The following is a 27,594-nucleotide window of genomic DNA, read 5'->3' on the forward strand; positions in this document are numbered from 1 at the left end:
GTTTTAAATACTGCAGATTCTCATAAATTAGTTTTTTTTTTAGATGTGTAGTATAGCAGAAGGTTTAGTCCATTACATGAGAAAAACTTAGATTTATAACAACCTGGCTTCAGCATGAATAACTAATTGCTAAATAAGAACGGGTTTTTTGAAAGCTAAGGATATGGCAGATTGACTCAGTCATGAGAACAGCAATTTGTTTTCCAGTATGCAAAGCAAACATTAAGCTAAAACCCAATCCTCCAACTTTTTCTTACAAAAATGGGCCTATTTACCCCAGTGAGGATCCTCACATGTGAAGTTTCCACGTATTAATCTTCAATAGGATTTTCATTCATTTTCTACCTGTTTTTATTTCCTATATGAATGAACCTACAGAAACTCATTGTTTCTGTTTGTTAATGGAGAAAATGACAGATAGTTTATTCTCCCTCTGTCATCACTTCTGCTCCTTGGGCCTGTCTGTGTTAGAGGGCAAGTTCTGAGAATTAATCTATATTATTATAACATCTCCCTAAGTAAGATGTAGTATATCATTGCATATGTATTTTGGAAAAAATGCATAGTGCATAGTTTAGAGATTCCCTGAATGATTCAGTTAGTCTACTTTAGAGATGATCAGCACAGTGGTGGAAAACCAAGTACGCAGTATCGCAGGCTCACAGAACATCCTGAGTTGCAAGGGACCCACGAGGATCACTGAAGTCCAACTCCTGTTACGACTGAATAATCACAGCTTCCTGGACTTCCCTGGACTCCACTACTACCTTCAAGCAAGATTTTTCCTAATTTGCTCAGTTTTCAAAAGGGAAAAGCCTTGATGGATAAAGATGTTTGTTGCTACTGATGAGCAATGTAAACATTTTCATTTTGTCAATGTTGTGGAGCCATGTAATTAAGTCTACAGTGCACTGGTGCATAAGAACCGAACTGAAAAGGCAGTGCTACTTAATGGACAGAATAAAACACCATCTGCTCCTGTACGGCAATGTTGGTTGGATGTGTGCTCTGAGCTCTGCCCTGACAGACACCTGGCCGAGCCTGCCTGTGAGCATGCACGTGCCTCAAGGTCCCAAGTGGTTTAAAAACAGTGCTCACCAATCTGGTAGGCCTGTCTCCGCAGTGTTCTGGAAGCTCTGTGTCCCTTCTTCTTTAAAAACATCTGGCTTCCTGAGGGTAAAGGAAGCAGAAGGGGTATAATAAAGAGCCAGGGAAGGAGAGAGTCTCCTGGGGTCAAAGGGAAGCTCTGTGCCCAGCTGTGTCCCCCTTGGTGGCTCTAGATATTCAAAATCACCAGGGGAAATGCTTCCTTTTTGCAAGGCCAGACAATGGGAGAGAAAGGGAGAGCACGGGAACATCTTTCTCTTACAGTTTGGATGGGCTTCTCCCAAGGAATGAAGAGTAAAGTTATGGAAGGATTTAGGCTCAACTGGGCATGCCAACAAAGCATAGTTCATCTTTCCTTGCAGTGTCTATGGAGAAACTTCTTTACTCTTGACTTCAAAACAAAGCAAAACGAAGTGTTAAACAACTTGACGTTTTGGAAGGAGGAAGGGAAAATATTTGGAAATGGACCCCATTGAAACATTTTTACTCACACTTTTAGCTTCTTATTCAGGAAATAGGTCTCAAGGCATAATAACTGTCACCTTCTTAACTTCAAGGGGGAAAGAGCTGTAATTATCCTAATTTTATAACTCCATAGTCAATAAAGATGCCACTTCATTCATGAGAAGCTTCATACCCTGCTGCAAGAGGCAGGATTAGAAAAAATGTCCAAAACTGAGAAAGTTACTCCTGTCAGGACCTTATTTAAAACAATTAATGATTTGTTATGAATTTCCAATTATGAAAGCAGCATTACCTTTTACATATACTTCTTCCAAGTCAGTTTTTCTGTGAAAAAACTATTTTTAGATAGTGTCGTTTGTAACAGAAATATGAAATGAATATAAGTTATGCTTTTATACCCTTAAATGTAGGGTAATTAAATGCTAAAAAATCTTTATTAAACATGAAGATTTGTAAATACACCTTTACAAAACCCCTGAAATCAGATATTCATTACTGAAATGGACCATGACATCAGTCATCACTGTGACTCTTGAGCCATTTCTTCATATCAGCTGGCTGGACAGTTAACAACAACAAAGCCAACCTCCCTCCGCAGTCCACGGCCAGCTGATCCTGCACAAGGCAGCTTCAGTCTGGCATTTCAAAGATCACTTCTGTGCACACTGCTGTCCTGTCTGACTGGGGAATGTGAGAAGACTGGGCCAATGTCCCTACACTACTGTTACACATGCCCAAAGTCACTGCCAACACGAAATCTAAAATCCTCTTTTATCACCTTGTAAATCCACGCCATGTTTCTCCTCATAGTTCATAAAGAGGGTCTGTCAGATTGAATGCATTCTAATGTTGACAGGAAGTGATGGAAAAATATTAAAATTATTCAGGTTAAAAGTTTAGATGTCTGTTTCTTTCTGACAGTCTTCCCAAGAAAGCCATTTCCTAAAATGCCTTCAGTCTCTCATTTTCTCTTCTATTCATTGCCAGAGTAATGAAGTCAAAGTATATTTCTCAAAACAGGGTCCCTGTGTTATGAAGTGACACACAAAAGACTTTTGGATTTCATGAATGATCCCAGATTCTGGTTTAACCACCAATGTTATGGACAGCAGTCTCAAAAATCCAAAATATTTTTCAGCATGATGCTAAGCTCTGTTGTGTAATTTCTGCTGGTACTAGTCTTCTGATTTTATGCTTCTACTATGTATTGTCCATTAGAATAACATAAAAATTAATTTAATTCTCTGAAATAATACTTAAGAGATTATTTGCAACCAGGAGAAATAACTCTTTTTTATGATTCGGTATTTAAAATAGTGTGAGAACCTCCCTGAACTTGCTTCTGTTTGAATTGTAAATAAATATCCAATCTCATTTTCAAATGAATATCAAAGCATTTGATTTAGTTTCCTAATAACTAATTACTATCACTGTTAAAATTATGCTTTACTTACACTCTGAATCAGTCTAACTTGAATACATAGGCATTGCTGCTGAAATAAAAACCTTATTCAGTTTGTTGTCCATGTGGCTCAGTATTACTGAAAGATAATCAAGTGATCTTGTAAGAACATCTGTTGAACTAAACAGCCTGAGTTCTGGTATTACTTTAGTACACGGTCCATCTTTCAACCACTTCAGAAATTTAATGGTTCTTGTCCTGGGAATACAAAGGTGAGGACAAAATTAACCTTCTAATTCTAGAGGGGATTAGCTCTTTATATATATATGTGCTAGAGCTTGTATTTAGAGGATTTTCAACTATTTTCTTAAATCTTTACTTCTTAGGATATAAACCTCCAGCCTGTAAATTTTACTTATATTCTTTAATGCTCTATATATCAATTCATATTTGGCTGTATCAACAATATACTTAACCCAGTTTTGTAAGTGATTCCTGTCACTGACACAGTGACCCATCTTCAGTGTTCACCACTTCGATTGCTCTCTATCTACTGGCTTTATTAGTTTTCATTACTTTCTTCTAGGATATTAGTAAAATTTCAAGCCTCAAAAATTTCTCAGTGACTTTGGAACTCAGATTCTTATATATGCTCTGGGCATTAAGAAGGTTGAAAGTCATTTAAGTGAAGGATACTTTGGCCTCTAGAAGCTGAAGTTCTCTTGAAAGCAGAACTTATCTCTCCAAGGACTTTCAAAATTGTTAACTTAAGCCCCAAAATTGACCATAAAAATAGTAATTTTTATTTTCCTCCAACAAATAGATCCCCTCTTTTTTCAAAGACATGATTTTCAAAGTATTCTGTCCTTTTTATTATCTGCTCTTTACTGTCACGTGCTACTACTGGGCTGTGATTCTAAACATGCTAATCCAGGAAGGAGCCCATGCTTGTGTTGAACACAGTTAGGAAAATGACACACTGCTCTGCATTAGCTTTGCGCCTGTCACCTCTACAGCATGAAATTTTATTACCTGTCACTCTATGTAGTTTCCTACTTGTACAGAAGACACCCTGGGACTCGCACTGTCCCATTTCACAAGTTCTTTTTTCACCTCTGTTTTGGCTCAGACATTCCTTTGTGTTTTTGGAAGATGTGCATTAGATGAGATGACTTGTCAATATGACAACTTATTTGAAGATTTCCCTAATGATTATCAAGAGTTGTTGTGACAGATATTAAACATTTCTGCTTGAAAAGGAGAATATTCTTGACAAGGCACAAGGAAGGAGAGGACATCCACATCTGAATCACCTTCAAACCATTACTCTGTGTCCCTGCACTCATTAGGCTATGATCAAAATTTATAACACAATCGTTTTTTGAGTAGTACTGGAAGTGAAGCCACTTTAGCAAAACCTAATAATGTGACATTTAATGTACAGTCTTTTCTCTAACAAGCATTTTCTTGCAGTCATTTGTTAAATGGTACTACTAATTTTGTCCACAGTATATTTGCTTTTACCCAAGCTGGCATTAAGCTGGAGCAGGGAGAGGCTAGGATTCTGTGCCTGGATTCTGCCCATAACTCATACCCTAACTCATATAATGATATATATCAGGCTGGTATTGAAAGAGAAATTTTGGAGTTGGAGCAGTTTCTCCACTCTCCTCCCTCCACTCCAGATGTTCCACCTATATTATAACAGTAGTAATTACATGCAAGCCTCACAAATACAAAAGGTTTAAATCCTTTTTTGGGACGACAAACTTAAAACTGAAGCTGACTAAATCCTTCAGTAAGATTTCAGCATCATTCTAAATATGAAGAGACTCTATCAAAGCTTTTGTTTTAGGGATATTACAGAGTAACGCTGGTACAACAGCAAGGGTGATTTTTAATAGGTTTATCTGTCATTTAGAAGCTCTATGTCCAACCATATGTCAAAAAGGAGAGGTAAACAAATAAGAGACTAAACGCTTCCCATGTAGAGAAGCTCTCATAAACTGCTGATTTAATAACTATTCAGATCAATCTTTCAAGCAAGTGACGAAATAATATGAATTTCCTGAATTTTTCTCCTAAAGAGAGAGATTCTTTCTCTCTCCACTGTGAAATGACAGACTCATAAATGAAAATGCTGTTGGAAGCAACTAAATATTACACATGCCTCTGAGAAAAATGATAAGAGAATTAGAAAATAGGGAAAAGAATGCGGAGAAGGGGAAAATGCCCTCATGTAAACAAAGGTAAAAGCAGAGGAGATTGAATTCATTACATACATGATCAAAATTCCTTAGCAAGCTTAATAAGAAAGTGTTTCATAGAAGAAAAGCTGTCAAAATGGAAGACAACTTTGTAAAACAGAGGCCTATGCTGCAGCAGATTTTGCTAGGGCTAAACTTTACACTTTAAACAATGGGATACAAAGAACAACACAAATGAAATAATCAGACACAAAAATATCCTGACAATTAGTCTTCTACAGATCAGATCAGAAATGCAACTTATTTTTATCATTGGTTTCCAAAAAAACAAATAAATTCATAAACTATAAGCAAAACAAATTAAAGCTCTTTTAGCTTGGTCTAGTTATTAGGAGACAACATTGAAAAGTACATTGGAATACCAACTTTAATGGGCCAGTTGTTTTTTTAATTTTTTAGCAAGCGTGTCTGAGATTCAGACAAGAAATGTACAACAAAACGGTAACAACAATATCAGAAGGATTCTTCCTTTCCTTATTTTTGCACTTGTTTCTTGTGTTTGCAGTGGCTCTGGAAATGGATTTATCTTCCATTTCTACTCAGAGATGTGTGCTTTTCAAACAGCTTGGCTTTTACGTGCTAAGAACACAAATTGAGAAAATTTTGGCTTCTGGCCAGACCTAACTTCAGCTGTATCACATTCCCAGGTCTGTTCCTTTCTCCTATTGCTTTCTTCTAGGATTTCAACTGTAAACTTTATCCATGGGTTTTGGAATGGCTGTTTTTTATTTTGAATATTGAGTGATATATACAATTTATGAGAACAGAAATGACAGTGACAATCTCAGAAATCATTAAAATGCTCCCAAAAGAAATAGAATATTGATTTCAAATGAAAGTACAGCTTTAGGCTAAGTCAGACGTGAGTGGTCAGTTCAAAATGTAACTTCATGTATGATTAATATGCCAAGGCATTTTAAAAATGCTTCTAACTACTCTTCAGAAACCCAAACATTCAGTGTGCTTCCTCATCTTTTCACATTCTCTGTGTTTACATGTATCACAATCCTGGGCTTTAAAGCAGCTGGACAAGCTATTTTTTTACCTAAACACCTCTGAGTGATTTGTATGCTGAAATTATGTATGGGAATAACCTCTAAGTTTGTTTTTGCACATACTACTCTAAAAAAAATTTTATGCTTGAATATTAGATCTGCAAATATAATTGAAGAGGATTTTCATGGTTAGAAACTGTGACCCATTACAGCAATTGTAATACTCAACTGTGCTCCCTGTTAGCTGTTGTCTCACACTCCATTAGAGCTTATGATGCACAGGAAGTGACACTCCCAGTAAAATGAAGCAAAATTTACCCCACGAAAATTGTAGTAGAAAAAGGAAATATGAAAACAACCACCGAAATCTAAAGAATGGGAAGGAAGAAATATATACCATGATATATCAATTAAAAAAAAAAAAAGTACATGTTTTAAATTTTTCCTTCTGAAAAATATGTTTGCCACTATTTTTTTTAGTATTTTTACTACACCAGTAGATATTGCAGGCATATAAAATCTTCCTGTTTTTCAATGTCTGGATACATATTATACACATAAAATACACATATATATGAGAACACACAAACACACATAATCTATGGTTTAACCTCAGTAAACCATAAAACAGACACTGAAGGTTTGTTTCTCTATTCTACAAACATTAAAGTGTCAAAATTGTACCCTTTGAAACATCTTTCTGGTAAGTCTCCTGCATTTGTTCAAGTGCCACATACTCCATCAAATCAGTCATGTTAGTCCAAAAATATGTACTGAAATATTTGTATGGGCAACACTCTGTTAACTTTATTACGTAATGAAATAACACCATGCTTCTTATCAAACTGATTTACACAATCAGATTTTCCTTCTGAGTGAAACAGAACTGCTGGGCATTTTGCTGTAAAGATATGGATTGGGCATGTGAGTGTGGAAGAATAGCAGAAGACTTGCTAAGACTAAATACTGATATCTAGTGCAGAAGATTCTTAGCTAAGTCGACAGTACTGAATTATTCTTTCAAAACTTACTGCAAAGTACATTCTGTGATTGGAGGCTCATTATTTCTATTCTATGAGCTAAAGTAACTACCTCTGCAGAAGCTGCTTTGTTAGCATGAAACAGAAAAAAGCAGAAAACCAAACATTTAAAAAGAACTGTTACTACCTTTGCCAAGGTAATGCTATCTCAAGACTCAGAGATCATTTTAATAGCTAAGATTCAAAAGAATCCACCTCTCACATAACTGAAAGCAAAGCTGCAGGCACTTCCTTAGACTGATACATTTGTTTGCTGCCTGGTGTTCAGCTAGCATCTGACAAGTAAAAAAAGGTCATAAAATACATTTGTAAAAAATACAGAAAAGCAAAAAGTTCTCTTGGGCCTTAAATCTCACTCACTACAAGAAAGACATTCCAAAGAAGAGCAATGAAGCTGTTGAAGGATCTGAGGAACAGGTCTGATGAGGAATATCTGAGGGAGCTCGAATTGCTCAGCCTGGAGAAAAAGAGGTGCAGGGGAGACCTTATCACTCTCCACAACCACCTGAAAGGAGGGAATAGCCAGGTGGGGATCGGTCTCTTCTCTCACATAACTTATGATAGGATGAGAGGAAATGGCCTGAAGTCGTAACATGGGAGATTTAGATTGGATATCATGAAAAAATTCTTCTCTGAAAGGGCCATCAAGCATTGGAACAGGCTGTCCAGGGAAGCGATGCAGTTTCCATCCCTGCAGGTATTTAAAAGACCTGTAGGTGTGGCACCTGGGGACATGGTTTTAATTACCCACTGGGATGACCTGAATAACCCCCTGTCAAACCAAGTCTGTCAGTTGGTTTGATACCCCAACTGAAAAGCAAGAAAGACTATTCAAAGCCTCTAGGTCTCAATACACTGAGGAAATACATTATGCTGAGAAACTCAAGCCATGGATAGCAGTCACTGCCCAGTCTTGGGAAGGACAGAGAGCTGAACACTTCAATCATTTATCCCAGAGCTCTCAAGAGATGTCACTTCACTACCACTGGGAAACAAGGAGCAATCACTGTCAGATGAACAGAAAGGCTGATCTGTAGGGTGCTACTCTGTGGCAATCAAAGTAAAGACCAATAAAGTAAAAAAAAAAAAAAATTCTTCCACATATTTCTGGAAATTATGAGCAATATGCAGCAGGGGGGGCCTTCCTCAAAAGACAGTTACTCAGAATGACAAAATTTTATACTCTAAATCAATTTTGGCATGGAAAATAAACTCTGAGAGAAACTTTCCTTCTCCCTTTATTTGACCAGAAGAAAGTGCAGCTGCTGTAGAACTGTCTCCCCTTATGTGTTTTAAGTATAGTGCTTGGAAGGATATTGCAGCAATAAATTCAATTTGCAACAGGAAACAGATTATCTGTTTCAACAAACAGAACGCAAAACAAATTGAACACCATTAAATAATATTTTTTCAAAAGACTTGTCCTAATATTAGAATACTTATTTCTTGCTATAATGAAAAGGGTGAAATACTTTCTCCAAGATGTGCCTTGTCACAATACTGTGACATTTGTAATGAGTGACATTTTCTCTGGTATTTCTTTTTCCCATGGATGCCATAAAGTGCATCACATGAATATGAAGTGACATCTTTACTAACATGTGGTACTTACTTATCCCCCACAATTCCCAAGTTGATTGTTGGATAGCCGTGTTCTTGGATTGTAGCTAGGAGAGTTGAACGGTTACTGTCCCGAATCTTGCCTGGCAAGAGGTCATCCTCAGGATTCAGCAGCTGTAAAACCAGAAACACTCTCAGTCAGTCTCCTTGCAACACAGTGCTTTACACAAGTGAGAATTTTTTCTTCAGGTTGGAGAGGAAGTTTCCAGACACATATCATGAAACATATGCATAAAGTGATTTAGTGAATTTAAGTTAATAAAATATGTAATGTGCTTGTTTAGTCCAATCCACCATGTTGTTTTGGTTGTTTCTACTGGTTCATGTCTGCAAAACATTCTTACTCCCTGAGTACATGGCTTCTAATCTCAGACATCAGGAATCAAACCAAAAACTTTTAAGTATTCATGTTCTTGTTCCTCTTTAAATGGTTTTAAGGGAACCTCATTGATGTTGTTAACCAGATTTAAAGACATTCATTAACATTTTGAAGTTAATTGTCTGCTCACCACGAAAGATGTCTTTTAAATACAACAGTCTGTATTAGATTAATGGACAGTAGCCTTATGCTTAGTTCTTACATCAATTACTGTGTTGGATTAAAAACTTTCTCTTAAGATAGTATATCGTGGCAATTACCTCACATGTGTTATGTATTTTGGAAGCTAAATTCATATATATACATATATAAATGTATGTTTTATATATATTAGAAATTCTAATGCAGGACACAAAAGTACAATAAAATATTGACTGGAGGTAAATAATAATAGTACTAATAAGAATGTATCTGTCAAAATCACAGCATTAGGTAGTAAGGTAAGAATAATGAAAAGTGGAGCATGGGTAAATTTTATGCTTTGGCTTGCAGCTCTGTTTCTGTGAAGATTGTCACAGGATGTTAAAGAATGTTTTAACATTTCACAAAAGAGAATGTTTACACCAGTAAAGGACCCATTAATGATGTGCAAGAATCTTCTTATGGAAGTTACTAATCAGAAAATCACCACCTGTAATCCTTGTAGCTCTATGGATTTATTCCTCAGTTAGTGGTTTGGTTCCTGCATGCCACACTCTGTTTATGTTGTGAAATCTGGCAGCAATCTGTACCCCAGATGACAAAATTCAACCTATGAAAATTTTTCAAAGTTGAACATATTCAAGCTGTATGAGAATACTGCTACCGAGTTAATATTTGTGGCTGGATTTCAAAAAGTTTGTCTTAAAGGACAGTCAAAAATTCATGCTGTCTTAACCCACATATCTCAACCCACATGTTCTTTAGGTTTTGCTCTTCCTATTCTTTCTCTGTCCTGCTGCTGGAAAAAGTGAGAGGGCAGAGTTGCTGGTCTGGGTCAACACACAACATATGTAAAGTTAGTAAATTAAGTTAATCTTAAACCTGATTTTTCCAATGTAGTTAAAGCAATTATAAAGCTGATCTGCTGTTCTACCAACAGGAGAGTGTCTGGATTTCAACACAGGCTACTATAAGAAAGAATATTGAGGCACAATACTGCAATAAGGCATTTGGTAGAACTATTCAGTTTTCCAAGACAGCTTGTCTGCTATTTGTATTATAGACATAGAGGGTGTTGCTTAAAAGAAATTCAGCCGTGACTGGCAACATGAATTACAACCCCAACTACCCCACAGGCTGGTGGTAGGTTCTCCCTTGCTGGCAGGAGGAAAACAGCCAGCACATGGTTGGATACATTACCAAAATTTTGGCAAAGAGAGTGTGAGACCTGTGAGAAAGCCCCTAAGGGAGAAAACACAAGCAGATTATTATGGGTTGATGCCTCACAAAAATAGCTCATGTCAGCATGAGTTGCCATCAAAAGTGAGTCTGCTTGGGAGTAGGGTGGAAGTCACTATCCAAAACATTGCCTCAAAAAAGATACAGTATTTCAGACTATAATTCTAAACAAACTTTTCTTACCTCATTCCCTGTTGACATTACTGCAACCACTGGAAACTTGTTAACTTCTACTTCAGTTACTCCAACAGTTGCTAAGAGACCAATCTCAGATGGACCCATGTGGGTTCCTTTAGCCAGCACACATTCACCTCTTTTAATGTCATGTCCTATGGGTCTGAAAATAAGGACAGAAAAATCACATGAAAGAAAAAGAGGATGAGATTCAAAGTACCTTTCCTTCATTGGTCCTGTTCCAGGTCTGGAGTGTCCACGGACGCTCCTTAGTCTGACTGTCAAAATGTCAGTACCATTCATGATTAAAAAATTTGAAATTCATCAGCCCTTCTATTCCTAACAGAGATATTTTAATAAATACACACCTGATATCTTGGCCTGGTCGAGCCTGCACCAGGATTCGAACTTCTAGTTCTTCAGTGCCCTACAAACACAAGGACATCACGTATGGTCAGCTGAACTAGTCAAAGATTAATTCATTTCTCAGAAGTCTACACAGCACTCAGACATTGAGACATTACACTGAGACATTACGGCTTAAGCATCATATTGTTCTCCTGATTATTTCGTCACGTTTGTAACACAATGTGTGCTACAACTGAACAGCATTTTAAGAAATGCTCTTTATGATGAGCTCACTAGGGGAGGACCAGCACTGAATACGTAGCTTTAGCTTCCTATTTTTTTTAACGATACCTGTGTTTATATAGCTTTCCTGTGTTACATCGTTGATCTGGTATACTGAGTGGATTCTTTCTACTTCTTCTCAGCCAACTTGATCTGGTCAATCCATTTCAGAGATGACACTTCTAACAGACCATTAGTCTGGCAGACAGTAGGCCATTACATTAGCAGAAAGGTGGAAAGAAACTATGTGCCACAGCTGTTTCAGGATTCTCATGTAGATTCCTGTAGTGGATACTCCTACTTGAGAGCCTTGTATGAATCAGAAAGGGGCTCATTCATCTTGTTTATTTACTGTGAACAAGAGGCAGTGGCCTGAAGGGTCTGATGCATTTCCTTGTTCAGAATGTCAATAGTTTGGTGATTCATTCAATGCCAATAAATGGCACACGACCTCTATAATTAATATTTAAGCCCTGCAAATGGATTGATGGTATATACACTCAGTTTTGAGATAGTGCCAGCCTGTCAGTAGCACTAAATCTAAACTTAGACTGGAAAAAATTCTGGTTTTACATTATGATGTAGTGCTTATATTTGTAATGTGGTAGTCCTCTCAAGATGAGGTGGCCACAAAAAACTTGCTCAGTAAGGCTAATGGAATGATTAAAAAGCAGTGAAGGCAATGGTGTAATTTGCAGGAAGATATAATCTATACATATACATCTGTAATCTAAAAGCAGGATTGATAATTTCAATAATTTCCCTGCTAGGAAGAAGGACAGCCTAGACAGCTTGCTGAGCTCATTAGTTGTAAAAATCTATGCATTTAGTAAGATTAATAAGGCATGAGAAAGGATCCTGAGAGTGAGTTTCAGTTTTTGCAGTCTTTATCAGTTTTGAACACTAGAATTCATCTGCTTACACCCCAGCTGCAATCACAATGCTGACACTGAGCTGTGGTGAAGTGGAACAGCTTGTCAGAACAGCAGCAGCAGAGCAAAGGCTGATCTGAGCACAGAACTATACACATAGTTCATTCCAAAGCTGAACTGGGAAGTTGTGTCAATAAGAGACACATCTTCTTGCCTTGAATTCTCTCAGATGACAGCAAACATGATGATAGTGCCTTGAAATCACAGCTGGGATTCAGGAGCAAACACAGCAACACAAAGGAAGTCTAAGATGGACCCTTTGGAATAAAGTTGTCTACAGAGTGCTCCTTTGCTTCATAAAAAGAACATTTCACTATGTTGAGACAACAGTGCATACAGAATTAGTACTACAGTATTCATATTTTTTCTGTGGTGTTTTTTTTTTCTGTGTTCGTATTTGCAGCATCTGTAAGGTAGTCCGCTAGTATGTTTTCAAGTTAGGCTGGAAAATCTGTTCAAAAACAAATTTATGTCTACATTCTGGAGGAATATGCACCTTGTCCATTTCTTGGTTTTCAGAGGTCTTAAAGTCAGTAATGTTCGCATTTTAAAGGAGCACAAATGTCTTTTAAAAACCTTAGTTGTAGTTTAAAAAAATATTCACTTCCCTTGTTTCATAACAAAACCTCTTTTTCTAAACAGACTCATTGGAAGGTATTTGTATAAGAAATATTCTCCAAAATCCACCTTGGCTGAAACAAGACCAACACTGATAATTCAGAACTGCCTTCATAGCACAGTTTAAAGGAACCCAAGTCATCCCACGGATTTTGTGGCACTTAAAACAGTTCACTTTCCCATAGAAAATCATATTCGGCTTTAATTACATCAGCAGCCATTCACTGTATTATTCTGAGATCAATATGTAATAAAAAAAACTTTTCCCCTTCTTATCTGGTGAGATTTCCACTAGCCTGTGTTTTAAAATGTCAATACAGTAGGCATTCGAATTGGATTGTAGGCATGGGTTTCTAAGAGACACTTGCCTTTCACTCAAATCATGCTCCCAAGAATTTTAGAGTCAGCATTCAACAATTTTGATGAAAAATCAGTCAGAACAGGAAAGTCTGTGGTACTGTTCCCACAGCCTGAAAAAGTGAGAATTGCCACTAGGAACTGATGCAAAAATCCTCAAACTTCTGAGATTACTGAAGAGCTTTTCTGTATGATTGTCTTTCATATTTACAGGATTGGATCATGTGCCATTTACTGCTGCACAGAAAAGAAAAATGAGTTTTTTAACTTGTGACTCACATCATCTGATTCCCTGATGAGCTCTGTATCTTCCACCTGCACCACTGCATCAGCACCACATGGAATTGGAGCACCAGTTGTAACTCGCATTACCTGACCAGGCATCACAGTCTGAGTTGGCTGAAAAATAAAAAACAAGAAGTTCATCTCTTTTTGGAAAAATAATAAAATTTCAAGCCACTGGAACTTGATGTAAGTAATCTATCTGAAAGACCAGAATTCTTATTTGCAGCATGACACTTGATATACTGAAAGTGATATCAACAGGTACAAAAAACTCCAATTCACACCTGGCTTTATTTATATGGCCACCCATTAGGTGGCTTCAGTTTTTTCTCCTTATATTTCTATCACATGAACAACTTTCAGAAGAAGGAATATACTAATACTTAGAAAAATATTTGGCAAAGAAAAATAACTGGCTTAAAATTTTAACTGTTAGATGGAAACTTTCACGAACAAAAATCTAGCAGTTCTCAACACATAAATATTTTTGCAGAGCACTCTAGCTCCCAGGGCTGAAATTGCTTTGGTTGGATTTTTGTTCTGTTTTGTTTTATCAGCACACTATTTATGAAAAACCAACATATAATAGTAATGTAACCAACTGCTTAATTTTTAGGCAGATTTCCTAAGACAGCTCAATACCAGTTCACAGAGAATATCTATCTTTGTGAAGGTCAATTTAGAATAGCCTAAAATAGATAATATTCTACAACTCTATAAAGTCACAGGACATTAAAAAGTTTCAGCAGAAGCAGTACAAAGAACAGAAAAATATCAGAACAACATGATAAACCAAATGATACAGTTTTAATAACACTTCTCCCCAGGCAGACTATTTTAATAAACATTTATCAAAATCCAGGGTAAAACTGTAATTTGACCATAACTATTTAAGAAGAAATAACTAAAAAAAAAAATCCCAAAAATGAAACTAAAAGAAGCCGATATGATGACTGAGATTTCATTGCTGGCTCCTCCCAGCACTGCAGTAAGCTTGGCTTATCTAGGTTTCAGCGTTGTAAGTGAACATGTGCTACACAGAGATCTATGCAGCTGTGGTCAGAGTAACACATTCTGTACGTGTCACACGTACAGCTCATGTGCACACTGACTCCAAACTCCATATGCAGCGCTGGAATACATCCAGGACTTCTCAAACTATAATTAGCAGACATTTGGCAGCAACCCACAGGCTGCAGGCAGTTCCTCCCAGGACTGTTACCTGCTCCTGCCCAGCAGGAATTTACTCCATGACTTTTGTCAGGGGCTGACAGGCACGACCAAACTCTAGACCAGTGGTCAGCACTTCAGCTGCATAAAGCTGTTTGCCTTGCCCATTCTTCTACTCCTTCAGCCCTGTCATAACCACTGAAAGGTGAGTGTTACTTTGAAATGTGTGTATTTCACACATTTGGGACAGAAGCCATAGGAAAAGGCTGGGATGGTGTTTATCTGGCTTACCACAGCATCACAGCAACCTTTGTATTCCAAGAAACAACTGAGCCTACAACTGAATCTTAACCCTTTCCTACAGGTAATGGAAATCTAATATCCTGGGAGAAGAACATAAATAAAACCCACACTTGCCATATGTCACAGTTAGTATATTTTTAGGGCAAGATTCATGCTATCATAATGTAGGTATCTAAACAAGATGACATTAAAAAAAACACTTTTAAGAAAATGGCATTTTATTCCTCACCCCAGACTATTCAAGGAGTTGTGGATGGATAGCAGAAACACTGCCATTTATACTAAAGCTGCTTAAAAGGGAAAATAATGCTATCGAGTGTGTAATTTTGATTTTTATGAAAAGAAATGTTACAAAAGGCAAAGCTTACACCTTGGATAATGAATTTTGCATGCCATTGTAGATATAATCTAAAGGTACATTACAAATAGGTAATATTATCTTGAACTTACTAAGTATTGCTGGCTTAAACAACAAACTTCAGAGGAAAAATGTATTGCATAAAAAAATTCTGCCTATTAAACTGCATCATAAAGAATACAAAATGTCTACTACTGTCACAAACCAGAGCCTACGGTGATAAAATGTGCTGTAACTAATCATGTTTTTGGAGTTTATTGTTAGATGAGTTAATTTTTTGAGATGTAATGATGTGATACATTTAAACAAATTCATGATACAATTGCTTTTAGAACTGGTTATGTTGCTCACAGATTTAATTTCATTTTTGTCTGCTGAGAATTTGATCAGATTAACTTTATGAACAAAAGTCAACCACCAGATTTATTTGTGAATCTCCAGGGCTGTGTTCCTCTATGATAGATTTTTTGGAGATAAAGAAATGACTGCTTCTCAGAAAACATATTAATGTGCAAAAATTTCACAGAAGCTCTTGCAAAGGGCCTTTGAGATCTCACTTCTACCTGCAATGAGGCAATACTGGTTTCTGTCCTTTGCATTCATTACTGATAATCTACTCAATTTTAGTCACTGAATAAAACCCAGAAATAATTTACTAAGCACAACCCCTGTCTCAGGCATTTTCTCCTGCACATGATTACACCTCTCCTGTGTCATTTAGAATGATCCACGCTCCTTTCTGTAAAAAGGCACGAGTTAATGGAATAGTGGAAAATGCCTGCTTTTCATTCTAACATTGTAGCTGGTTAGTTGTAGTGCCTCTTACAAAGACCTTTAGAAAGCATTGTAGGAAAGGCTATGGTCTATGTAAGTCTACAGAAGGAAAACCATTTTTCCTATGGCTGTGTGTGTTACACACAGGCCATCGTGGATGGCTCATGACCAGTAATCTCAAGTGTGCCCTAACCTTCCCAAAGCAAGGTAATGCTGAAAGCTTTCCCTGATATACAGAAAAAGGGTTAACACAAACATGACCATCTGGAGATGGAAATAAGAAAACACACAAATTAAAAATTGATACAGAAATGTCCAACTTGGCTATATGGCCTCCCTGAAATTCTAGTCCCATCTTCTTCCTTGCTACTAGCATTTATGTAACCTTTTTCCCTACAGGAGGAGCCAAATCTAAATCTATTTTGAACTCCCTGCTGTGAATCATTCTGTTAATTGGTCTGTAACATGAAAAGCAGAATGTTGCTGCTGAGAGTGACTGAAGGGTGAAATGAGACTGAGGAGCCTTCCAAGGCTATAAATAATTTCTTGGGAAGGAGATGAACCTGAAGATGTGTTTGCCCCAGAAAAAAACTTTGACCAATTATTCTGAGGTCAACAGCCTTGTTTTTCTAACTTGCCACTGGTATTTTCAGAAATAGTCTCTCTCTGCATGCTTGCTTCCCACCCAATTTTTGCTCCTTGCCAGAGAGCCTTCCTATTCCCCGTAATCTGGGAGGACAGACTGTCCCTGAGAGACATTTGTGAGCTCTTGAACTTTGTAGGAGGGAAGCAGCTTCCATTTGCCCTTTTATCTTTTGTACAAACCTGCTGAACTGATTAGGACACTGAAACACTTCAGAACTCTAATGGGAAGTAGTCCCCATTAGAGACAACTTCAACAGTACTGCTTTAAAGCAACAGTGTGCTGGGATATTTAACTGGCAAAATGATAATATTGATGACAGGGGAATAGTGATAGGAGTGAAAATTCAGCAGGTTGCTCTGCTGGTTCTTGCTATTTTATAGTGATCATAAAAAGAGCTGTAAAAATAGTTGTCTTTGAATCTTTTGGATTCTGGACCAATGCTTGAAAATGCAGTCAGGAGGGCTAAAAATATAAGGCAGGCTAAAAAACTGCTGAATTCATTTGCTTTTGGTTTTTTTAGAATTTAAAGTAATTTTGCATATTTTGTGCAACTGATCCATTAATCTAAGTTCACATGAATATCAGTACTGAGAAAATGTCTATTATACCAAAGTATAATTCATGATGATGGATGGGACTGAAAGCAAAAATAATTTTTACAGTTCTTCTTATCATGATTAGCCAAATGAAATGTCTATTACACATTTAGTCACAGTTCAAGTCCATTTAAAAAAAACCAAATAATCCTGCAACTGGTAATACTTCTAAAATCTGACAGAGCTATTGAAATATGTCGGTTTTACTTAGACTTTATTGTTTAGTAGTCAAAATGCACACAGTATAAAATCCTCATTAAAACTGATCAATTTCTTGTATTCCTGTTACTTATCCTCTTCTCCATCATTTCACATACAATACACAGAATTATAAATCAGGACTTGAAATAGCTGGAAAAACATTTTGGACTAACTCACATTTTCCTGAACACAGCTGGCAGGTATGATTAAATGGACAGAATAACAGTAGTTGAACATAACTGATTTTTTTTCCCATTACCAGAATGAGTACAGAAATGTAATGAAATATGCTCTTGAATTTGAGAACAAATCATGAAATACATTTATTAATGAATATTTACAGAGCACAGCAGGTCACAAACAGGTCACACCTCAACTTGCTTTTAAATCAATCCATGTATCAGCTAAGGTGCACAAACATTCTTCTCACAAACCAGCCTCAAACCAGGCTGCTGCCAGACTTCCTCAAGACTGTTCTGATGGCTACCTATCTATAAAAGCTTAATAAAAAATTTATACACTTCATTTTGCAGCTATCCATGTGAAAAATAGAAGCATCTTATGAAAACAGTTTTTGGGCTGACATCCTTAAAAAATCTGTCAGCAAGAGGGGGTTAAATCACTATTTTCTCTGCTTATGAATTGTGCCACTAGAAATCTCATGTCCTCAAACACTGGACCAGGGCAGAATGTTACTGTATGCACTCCTATCAGACATGTCAGCACAATGCTCTGAAGTATTTTGGGATATCCTTGTTAGCTCCTTATGTAACTGTACTACCTCACTTTCTGAAATCATGTCCCAAGGCACATAGTGGGAGGGTCACTACAGCTGTGTCCTACTTCACACCACATCCAAGACTACTGCATTTTGGAGCACTAGCAAGGCTTGTAAAAATACAAAGCAAAAATCTTACAGAATAAAAATACATTAAAAAAAGAGAAAAGAAATTGTGCTCACCTGCTCACCAGCCTGGGATTCCCCTATGATGAATCGATCTCCTGGGCCATCAGCAGCTGTTGAGAGGGACAACATAAATGGTAAACACTGAACCAAAACAAATAATGGCATTATAAATAAAGAACAGGTGAAGAGCAAAGATGATATAATGTTCAGTTCTTCAGTGACTTGAGTTCTTCATGACTAAGGTTACAGAAGTTCTGCAAACATTTTACCTTTTAGGTGCATTTGAGGTGTGTTTATTATTTTGAAAAACACAGGTTCTATAAGAAATAGTATTTTTAACTGAAAATTTCTGGGCAGTATGAGGTCTTGTAAATGAAGACTAGTAGGAATTACATTAATAACAAAGATTTAAGGGTGTTCATGACAGTATTTCAATACTGAAAATTAGGAGTCCGAGATCACTGATCTAACAAGTCTTCAGGACTTCCAATTTAGCAAATCTGCATTTTTACAGGGACAATGAAGGCACAATTACTAATGACATTTAAACTCCTGTCTGCATCAAAGGTCTTTCAGCAAGTTGCATTAGTGGCATTATAGGCTTTACCATGTGTAAACCTGTGTGAAGCACAAGCAGCTCTGCCTTTCCAAGCACAGCAATCCTGTTGCCAAGAGTGCTCAAACAAACTGAAGAAAGATCACATTTAAATCTGCATTATTATTGATTTTAAATCTGTAGCTGTCAAAACTTGATATCCTAGAGATGAAGTCTAATCAGTGACAACGTTTATCTTAATAACTTGGGTTTTATTTCAGGAGCCCTGAATATACACCTAGGTAACCTTGTATGGAGAAGAACTACTTTCAGGAAGGATGTCCATTCAGTCTATGATTTATCACTTTGTACTCATGCATTGGCTGCAGCTTTGCAGATCATTATCTATGGTACTTAGTAATGTTTGAAGACTAATAATTAACTTAGCTTTAAAAGCCTATCAAACAGACTAATCTATGAGCTTTAGAGTGAACTCAAAAAAGTAGAAAAGGATTCTTCAACTAGATATCCTTGAATAATGCATATAATGCTACTGAAAACAGTTGTTAGGCCTGCACTGAAAAAAAAGTGCTTGCATGATCCAGCAAAAGAAGAGAAAGAAATCCCTAATAGCTACATTATTTTAAACCTGATAAAATGCTACTTAGATTTTATTCCCCCACTAATAATAATACAGAGACAAAGTTTATAGATGATACACAACTGATATAAAATGAGGAAAGGATAGGGGTTTGGGCAGACATGTTATGCCACTGAAAGCTAATCCTGATATTTTTGTAAGAACTATCCATTAATGTAGTCAATATGTCAATATTAACTCTGCTGAAAAGCTTTTTTTTTTTTTTCCTTCCATATCTGAAGATAACAGGTTCACAAGAATAATAAGAACAGAACAAAACAGTATAGCAGAGAATAGAACTGCCTGATCAATTCAGGGCTAACCAAAATGTAAAGCAAATTATTAAAAGCATTGTCCAATTGCCTTTGACACAGAGAAAGGCCTGGGGCATCAACCCACTCTCTAGTGGGTTCTGTTCCAGTCTGTTCCAGTGTCTGCCCACTCTCTTGGTAAAGCACTATTTCCTGATGTCAAAGTTAAACTTTCCCTGGCACAGCTTTCAGCCATTCCCACAGAAAATGTCACTGGGCACCCTGTGCCCTTCCCCTCCACAGGGAGCTGTAGGGGGTCATGAGGTCACCTCTCAACATACTTTTCCTCAAACAAGACAAACCTAAAGTCCTCAGCTGCTCCTCCTAGGACATTCCTTCCAGCCCTTTCACCAGGTTTAGTGCTGTTCTCTGGATGTATTCAAATATCTCAGTGTTGCTCTACTTGAATTTACCACCAAAATTAGGTTTTGTGTGTTGGTTCGGTCAGAAGTTGCTGAAAATGACGTTCACGATCACTCTGCTCATTCTGCATGTTTACTGAGATTGTATTTGTTCTTTGCCTTACCCTGCAGCAATCAGATTGCAAGAGAGCATTGGCTTGATCCCAAGGCCCTTGTCACTCAGCATTCTACTCAAGAGCTCACTCTCTTAGCTTTTTGGAGTGCTACTTTACCTGTATTTCTCTGGCTACATATGCACTCCCTAGACCAAATTACTAGTCATTTTGGTCTGCCTGTCTCTCACGCACTCTCATCTTGTGGACCTGAAATTTTATTTTTATATTGAATGTATGGGGAAGCTACTGGATTACATCCATTGCATGGGTCTGCAGGCAGTCTATTTCATGGGTAGCTACTTTCCACGGTTCCAACTGCCAGTAACAAAAAAGATATTTTAATGCCCCTAGAAGAAAGTTGGCTATTGTGAACAAATTTCAACACGGTGTTATTCCAATTCAATGGCTACCACAATTAAATCACTACCAGTATAATGTTTGACTCTGGATATTTTAAATTTCCTTCATAGACATATGAGGCAAGCATCATTATTCTTGCTTTACGAAGGGAAAAACTGATGCACAGTGAAGCAACTGGCTCAAAGTGATGTGGCACCTAGCAGCAAAGCAGAGTGTGAATTCAGGTCTGCTTGAAATTAATTAAATTATTTGCTGCTTGAAATTAATACAGTCATACAACTATTTTTATTTATGTATGGCAGCTGCAGTATTTTTGAAATAAGAACCTCTTCTTTTGAGGTGTCTCCATAAGAGAACATGATGGTAAGTTTTTCAAAAATTCTCTGATGTAATCAATATCTGTAATGGTTCAACAAAGTAAAATATATATAAACAATCCTCATTAAATCTACAACAGAGAAATAGAAGATGAATCCGTAATTCAGAAACAGATGTTCTGTTATTGTCCTGAATTTTAAATGTTTCCAAGAAATGCACGAGCAACAGAGGTGCACATCTAGGAGCACACATGGGTGTAAATTTGCCTGTGTACACCAGTATCCACTTAAAAAGATCTGAGCTTGGCTTTGCAGCCTTCCTTCAAGACAGTGCAACTGTGACCCCAGCAATGATCTGTATCAAATCTAAACCAAAACAACCCCCGCTGGATCCAAAACAGGTGAATTAACATGTTATAAAGTAGCAGACGCTATACTACATGTCCACAAAGTGAGTGTTTACCTCTGACAGCGTAACCATCTTTTACTGATGCTGGAAATGGTGGCAGATTGTCTTTTGCATATACATCTTGAGCAAGGACTCGCCCCATTCCATCTAGAAAAAAGAGAAAAGACCATGCTCTGTGTCATTACAGCGAATTAAACAGTTGTGTCCTCCTATAGGTGAAATGTATGTGTATGGGACATATAGATCTCTCAGGCTTTAGATTTTTGACCCTACATGCAGGAAAAAAGACTGGAGTCTGAACGTAATGATAAAGGATTTGTTTAAGTCTGTGCTCCTGGTTATGGTGAAATTGCTTACAGTAGATTTGAATGTCAAGTATCCAAACCCAGAGGTGATAGCTCTGATTAAGGACCAGACAGAAAAACAAGTATTTGTTTCATCAGGACAAGTTTTTCCCCTAAGATTTCTTGAATATAGGCATTTTCTTTATTTTCCTTTATTTGAATTTTTATTAAATTTCTTCTTTAAAAACTTGTAAAATGACATTTCAAAAGTAAATCCTGTGCACAGAAAGTGAGAGGTGATGAATTGAGAACATTAACAATGGACCTGTTTTCATAAATTGGCAAAGAAGTTTGGCAATAGATTAGCTTCATCTAATTGCTGAGAGCATTTCTACTTAATGGAGAGTGAGTCCACATAAGTGTCAGAATTATTTATATAAATTTACAGTGTTACAGTTCTAAATATTTTAATAGCTGTTTCAAACACACTCTCTTCACTTAGCAACTATGGCTGATGAACTGTAATTTGGCTCAGCCTCCCTGTAGAGACTGATATGAATTATTTCACCCTCAGTCAAGTGGCTGGTACTTTTATGGCACCAGCAAGAGCTTTATTTTTTAGTATGACACGGAACAGAGTGGGAAAATATGTAACTTGGCCCTTGATATAGTGTGAGAGAGAAAGCAGATTTATTACATGTGTGATTAGATGTACTGGGAAGGGACACATGGGTCAGAACTACTGAGACAGGCTTGATTCCAGTATGTCTAAGTAAAAGAAGGGAAGCCCTGCTCATAATAGAGGCCTGCTCCTAGGGTGCATTGTGGCACTTGAAGGCAATATCCAGCTGAAAGTGTGATGGAGTGAGAGGTTGCATGATTATTTCTGCCAGGAGAATTTCCATGGATATGTGCTTTAGAGATTATGATCTTTGAGACATGCCAAAAAAGAGAAGTGCACAAAGTGTGTTTCTTATTTTACAGACAGGGAAATCTGCGTGGTCCGGATCGACTGGGAAGGCAGAAGAGCTAGAGCTGCACACTAAATGGGCAGATTTTGTTAAAAAAGTTCACCCACTCAATTTGGAAATGTTCAGCTCCAGTGAAGTGGTATTATAATGAAGACTGTATTTTACTTATTAACACAATGTGACTTAGTTAGCAATTAATTATTGTAACTATAACAACATTCTGCTCACATCCGTATGTATCAACTTTCATCCTGAAGTCACTGTTCATGCTGTGTTGCTAAAATAAATATTGCCATGAAAATGCTCCTGAAACCTGCTAAAGCATCTAGAAAAGCACTTTTGTAATGGCAATTAATTTACCTGTGCAAACCTGCATATCAGTGCCTGTGATACACAATATAGAAGTTATTAGAAAGCTCAGAGAAGCTTGTATACTTATATTTAGTAAAAAAATGCAGACACAGACATTTAAATTGTAGCACAGAAAAGGCAGCTATCAAAGGTCTAGTAAAAATACCCTTTGTTCATAGATGCACAAAATCTCATGCAAAAGTGATAATTCCAATTTTAGCAGGCATGTTGTGCCTTCATTTTGCTTCTTGTCTGCATGCAAAATTGCACCAATTAGGGCAAAGTTGAACAGTATGTTCTTGGCATATTGCCATGCAATATTTGAAAGGAATAAATGGCTAGCCAGTAATGGGAATGAGTTTCATTACAAGAAGAAAAATGTAAGATTTATTTGCTGAAGCAGCCTTAGGCATTTAAAATGAAGCAAGTCAGCAACTAGAGGACAATCTTGAGTACCTCTGCACTCTCTTTTAAGAAAATATTCTAAAAATACAGTTTGACCCTATTTTGATTAATTGTAATTCAGAAAGATGTTCTGAATTATTTGAATTCATCCAACTGCCCCTTGTGATGCTCATAGCTTTCTGAAACAAAATGGAGAATTACATTAAACTCACTTTTCAAACGTGGGTATTTGCTAAGCTTCGGTGTTGAACCTGGAACAGTTCCGTGAAGAGCTTTGATTTCTCTGGGGCACAGCAATAAGACATCTTGTACTAGGAAGTGATGGATTTTGTAAATACTGCCCTGGTAGCACTTCAGCGTGATATGAAAAGTCAATGCTACCAAACCAATCAGTTAGGCTCTTGGATTAGACAAGAATAAATGTGCTGTTCTCTGGCTTAAGCTCATAAAATGTAGATTGCTTCTGCATTATAATTTTATTATTAGTTAAACTTCTGCATCTTCTTAGTTCCAGAAGAATAATCATAATCATGTTGTCTAAAAACTTAACCTTATGTGTCCACAGAGCTATACTCAGGTAACTGCATTTATTTGGAATAAAAGCCTAACTGGTAGCTTCACACCAGATATCGATGACGGCAGGTGAAAAATATGCTTCAGATGCCTTGGGTTTATGACACTTCCATAAAATGCTTTAGGACAGTCCATTTTTTTAAAATATGAAAGAGGTTAAATTATCTATATGGTCACTGAGCAACACACCAGCATGAAAGTCATGTTTCAAAAGATAACTTTAACAATCCTCTCCCTTATGTTAGGAGAGAATAGATAGATCTGTGAGACTACAGCCCGCCTTGCCTAATCAAGAATAAAATCGAGATTGTACTGGGTATTTGTACAGAATAACATTCAGCAGCTTTATTTGTGAGGATGAATGCTATAAAACATGTTTATTTTAACTAAATCAGGCTAAATTAATTAGGCAATTACCACTCCTAGAATTTTGCAGATTTCACTTTCCTTGGAGAGAAACTGTGCTCCTGAAAGATAGTTTTCAGAAGCTCAGTTGTAACTCAAATTCACAAAATCACGAAGAAAACAAACACAGTGCAATAGGGCTTTTCTAAATACAGTTTCAGACCTCCAGAACTAAATTTTTACAATTTTCTGAGATTTGATATATATTAACAAAAAAAAATGAAACCGTAACTAATTGAAAAACTGGCTCTTAATTAATTGCGTTCTTCAAAATTAAATTGTTTTTTATCCAACACATAAGTGTGTGCATACACACATGCCTATACAAACAATTCTATGTATTTGTCTGTATAACATTATGGTGATCCTTTAAGAACTTCTGAAAATGCATTTCCATCTTGGGATTTGTATCTGTAGATTAAGAGAATTGAATTTGCAGTATCACAGACACAGACATGTCCTTTAGGCTGTCTCCTATAGGCTCAATCCTGAAATTTCATACTATATACTTGGAAAACGTACCATGCTAAATTACATGTACACTACTTGAAAAATAAATTGCAAGATAAAATTTTGCAATTTTTGCAATTTGCACTACAGTGCAAAAATATGAAGGAATTGTTGGTATAATTATGTGAACATTAAATCAAGTATCTGTCTCTGAACCTGCTAATGTTACCATCAATCCAATGCTTGTGTTTTGGGTGAGAGGGAAGAGGGTCAAAACTAAAGTGACTCAGCAGACTCAGTTCATTATTTTTGACAGAATAACAGTGCCAGAAATAACAATAGGTACGTTCTGTACTTCAATCAAAACTTCTTTTATTCAAAGAAGAATAATAATCTGACAGTACCTTAACTGTATCTGACATACCAAAATAAATATATGATGTGCTTATCAGGGAGACAGATGCCAGTATTTCATCCTCTATTTCAGGAGTTCAGGGTTGCATATGTAGCATTGATTTGGACTAAATGTACCCAACGTTGCAGCTCATCATATTGTTCACAAAGGGCTGTCTTAGAAAAGACATTTAACTGACAGCTACCCAAAAAGCCCAGTAGTTATGCCCTGGCATTTATGCCTTAGTGTCTTCTAATCTGCACACCATTATGAAAGTGCAGGGTGTATTATGCATATTCCTTGTTGATCCAGTGTTGGTGCTGTTCTGAATGCAGGACATGGAGCATTTTCTCAGAAATCCTGCTGCCAAGGCATAGAGGAACACTGAACTCTGCTTGGAGTCACTAAATGCACAGGTGTGATATTACCTACAGTCTGCTAAATCAGTATGTCAATATGAAGACATCTTGAAGGCTTCTGGTAGCACAAAGATTTGGCAAAGAGCATGAAAACTTTGAACTTCCAAGCCAGGAGACAGAAGATTCAGAAATTATTTGTGTCTCTCTACTGTCTGTAGCACACCAGCCCTAAATGTTTTTGGCTTTTGAGGTTTATAGTTCCACAATCTCTTCACTCACCACATTACTTTTGGACAATTTGGAAGAATCCCTGGAAGAGGCTTCTGCCTCCCTTCCTAGTTTAGGTTTACTTGTCAGCATATTTCCTGTCATGGTTTTGTTATGTGCCAAGCACATTCTCCCAGGCTTGATGTAAGGAATAGCAGAAGCTTAGGGAGGCACCTCATAGACAATATGAATACAGTATTTCAGGAAGGAGGACAGTTTACCTGAATAAACATGAGAGATGCCTTGCTAATTCCTCTTAGGGCCAGAAAATCACTTCATCTATCCCTACTTATTCATGAGTATAGATACAGTAACAAAGTCTGATACTTTGCTTGCTGTTTGGTGCTTTTGAAGACAACCTCACTGTATAAATCAAAACCAGTTACTCTTTAATTACAAAGTTTGGATAGATCACACATTAAAATGAAGTAATTTCAGAAGATGATCATGTAGTGTTAGAATAGAAAAGGAATTGCATTTATGAGAAGAAGAGGAAAATTCTGGAATGACTAGCAGGCTAACTAGAACCTGTAAAAAGAGACTGAGATGAACTGTTAAAGATATAGACATGGAAAAAAGTGATCTGGAATCAATAATCACTTTGCTTTGATCATTAATCTCGGATAGGAAAGGGGCTTAGTGAGAATCTTCCACAGTGAGACAACAGAGGGAACCAATCACAGTAAAGCTTTCAGCTACTTGGCATCTACAAAAGTCCACTGAGGTACATTCAGGTTGAGGATAATATGTTTGCTGCATATAATACAAACAGGAAGAAAATTGATTCATGTATTTTATTAGTGTTCCGTTACAGACTCCTTCACGGAGCACCACTGAATTTAACTGACATTCTCCTAACTTTGAAAGGTTTCCTCTATTACAGGTATTTCCTAAAGCAGTTTCTCCTGGAGAAAGCACTGTTTCAGACACCTCACATTAACAAAAGAGCAGAAAGGTTGCCAAATAGGGAAGTAATCACCCTCATGCTCACAAAGAATCCAATTTAATATACCTCTGTAATTGATGATTTCTGTTCCAAGCACTGGGGTCATCTCCAGAACTGTGATGAAGGCCTTGTCCATGGATGTCAATGGGAATGGAGACATGCGATGTCTTCTTGCTACCTTGGTAATGTCAACGGCACTGTGACCTGCAATGAGAAAGAACAACTTCATGTGGGCTACAGTGAGCAGATTCATGTAGTGATGTTCATTTAAACCATTTTACTGAAACTAATCAGCACTTTGGAGCAAATTAAATTAGTCAGTTATCACTATTGAGCTTTCATGTCTGGCCCTGGGAAGACACTGTATTCAGCTAGAATCAAGAGAGTGTATATCCTTATCTGTAGTGAAGAACATACCAGAAGTCTTGATGAGCATGAAAAGACTGGTTAATGTACAACAGAAGCCCTTCCAGATGATGCAGCATTTTACTCCG

General features: G+C 37.0%; 1 protein-coding gene across 2 annotated transcripts in view; it reads right to left on the reverse strand.

Annotated features, from left to right (window-relative positions):
• GPHN (gephyrin) overlaps positions 1–27,594 on the reverse strand; it is a 270,642-nt gene that overhangs the window by 18,334 nt on the left and 224,714 nt on the right. For both annotated transcript variants that reach the window (XM_041396794.1, XM_041396784.1), the window contains 7 exons: positions 27,167–27,304; positions 21,750–21,842; positions 18,661–18,716; positions 13,646–13,765; positions 11,198–11,256; positions 10,839–10,992; positions 8,889–9,010 (listed from right to left, as the gene is read on the reverse strand). In XM_041396794.1, the coding sequence (XP_041252728.1) occupies positions 8,889–9,010; positions 10,839–10,992; positions 11,198–11,256; positions 13,646–13,765; positions 18,661–18,716; positions 21,750–21,842; positions 27,167–27,304 (742 nt within the window). The remainder of the gene's footprint in view (positions 1–8,888; positions 9,011–10,838; positions 10,993–11,197; positions 11,257–13,645; positions 13,766–18,660; positions 18,717–21,749; positions 21,843–27,166; positions 27,305–27,594) is intronic.

This window comes from Onychostruthus taczanowskii, unplaced genomic scaffold (genome assembly GCF_017590055.1).
Source record: "Onychostruthus taczanowskii isolate IOZ18803 unplaced genomic scaffold, ASM1759005v1 scaffold1, whole genome shotgun sequence".
NCBI classification, from domain to species: Eukaryota; Metazoa; Chordata; class Aves; order Passeriformes; family Passeridae; genus Onychostruthus; species Onychostruthus taczanowskii.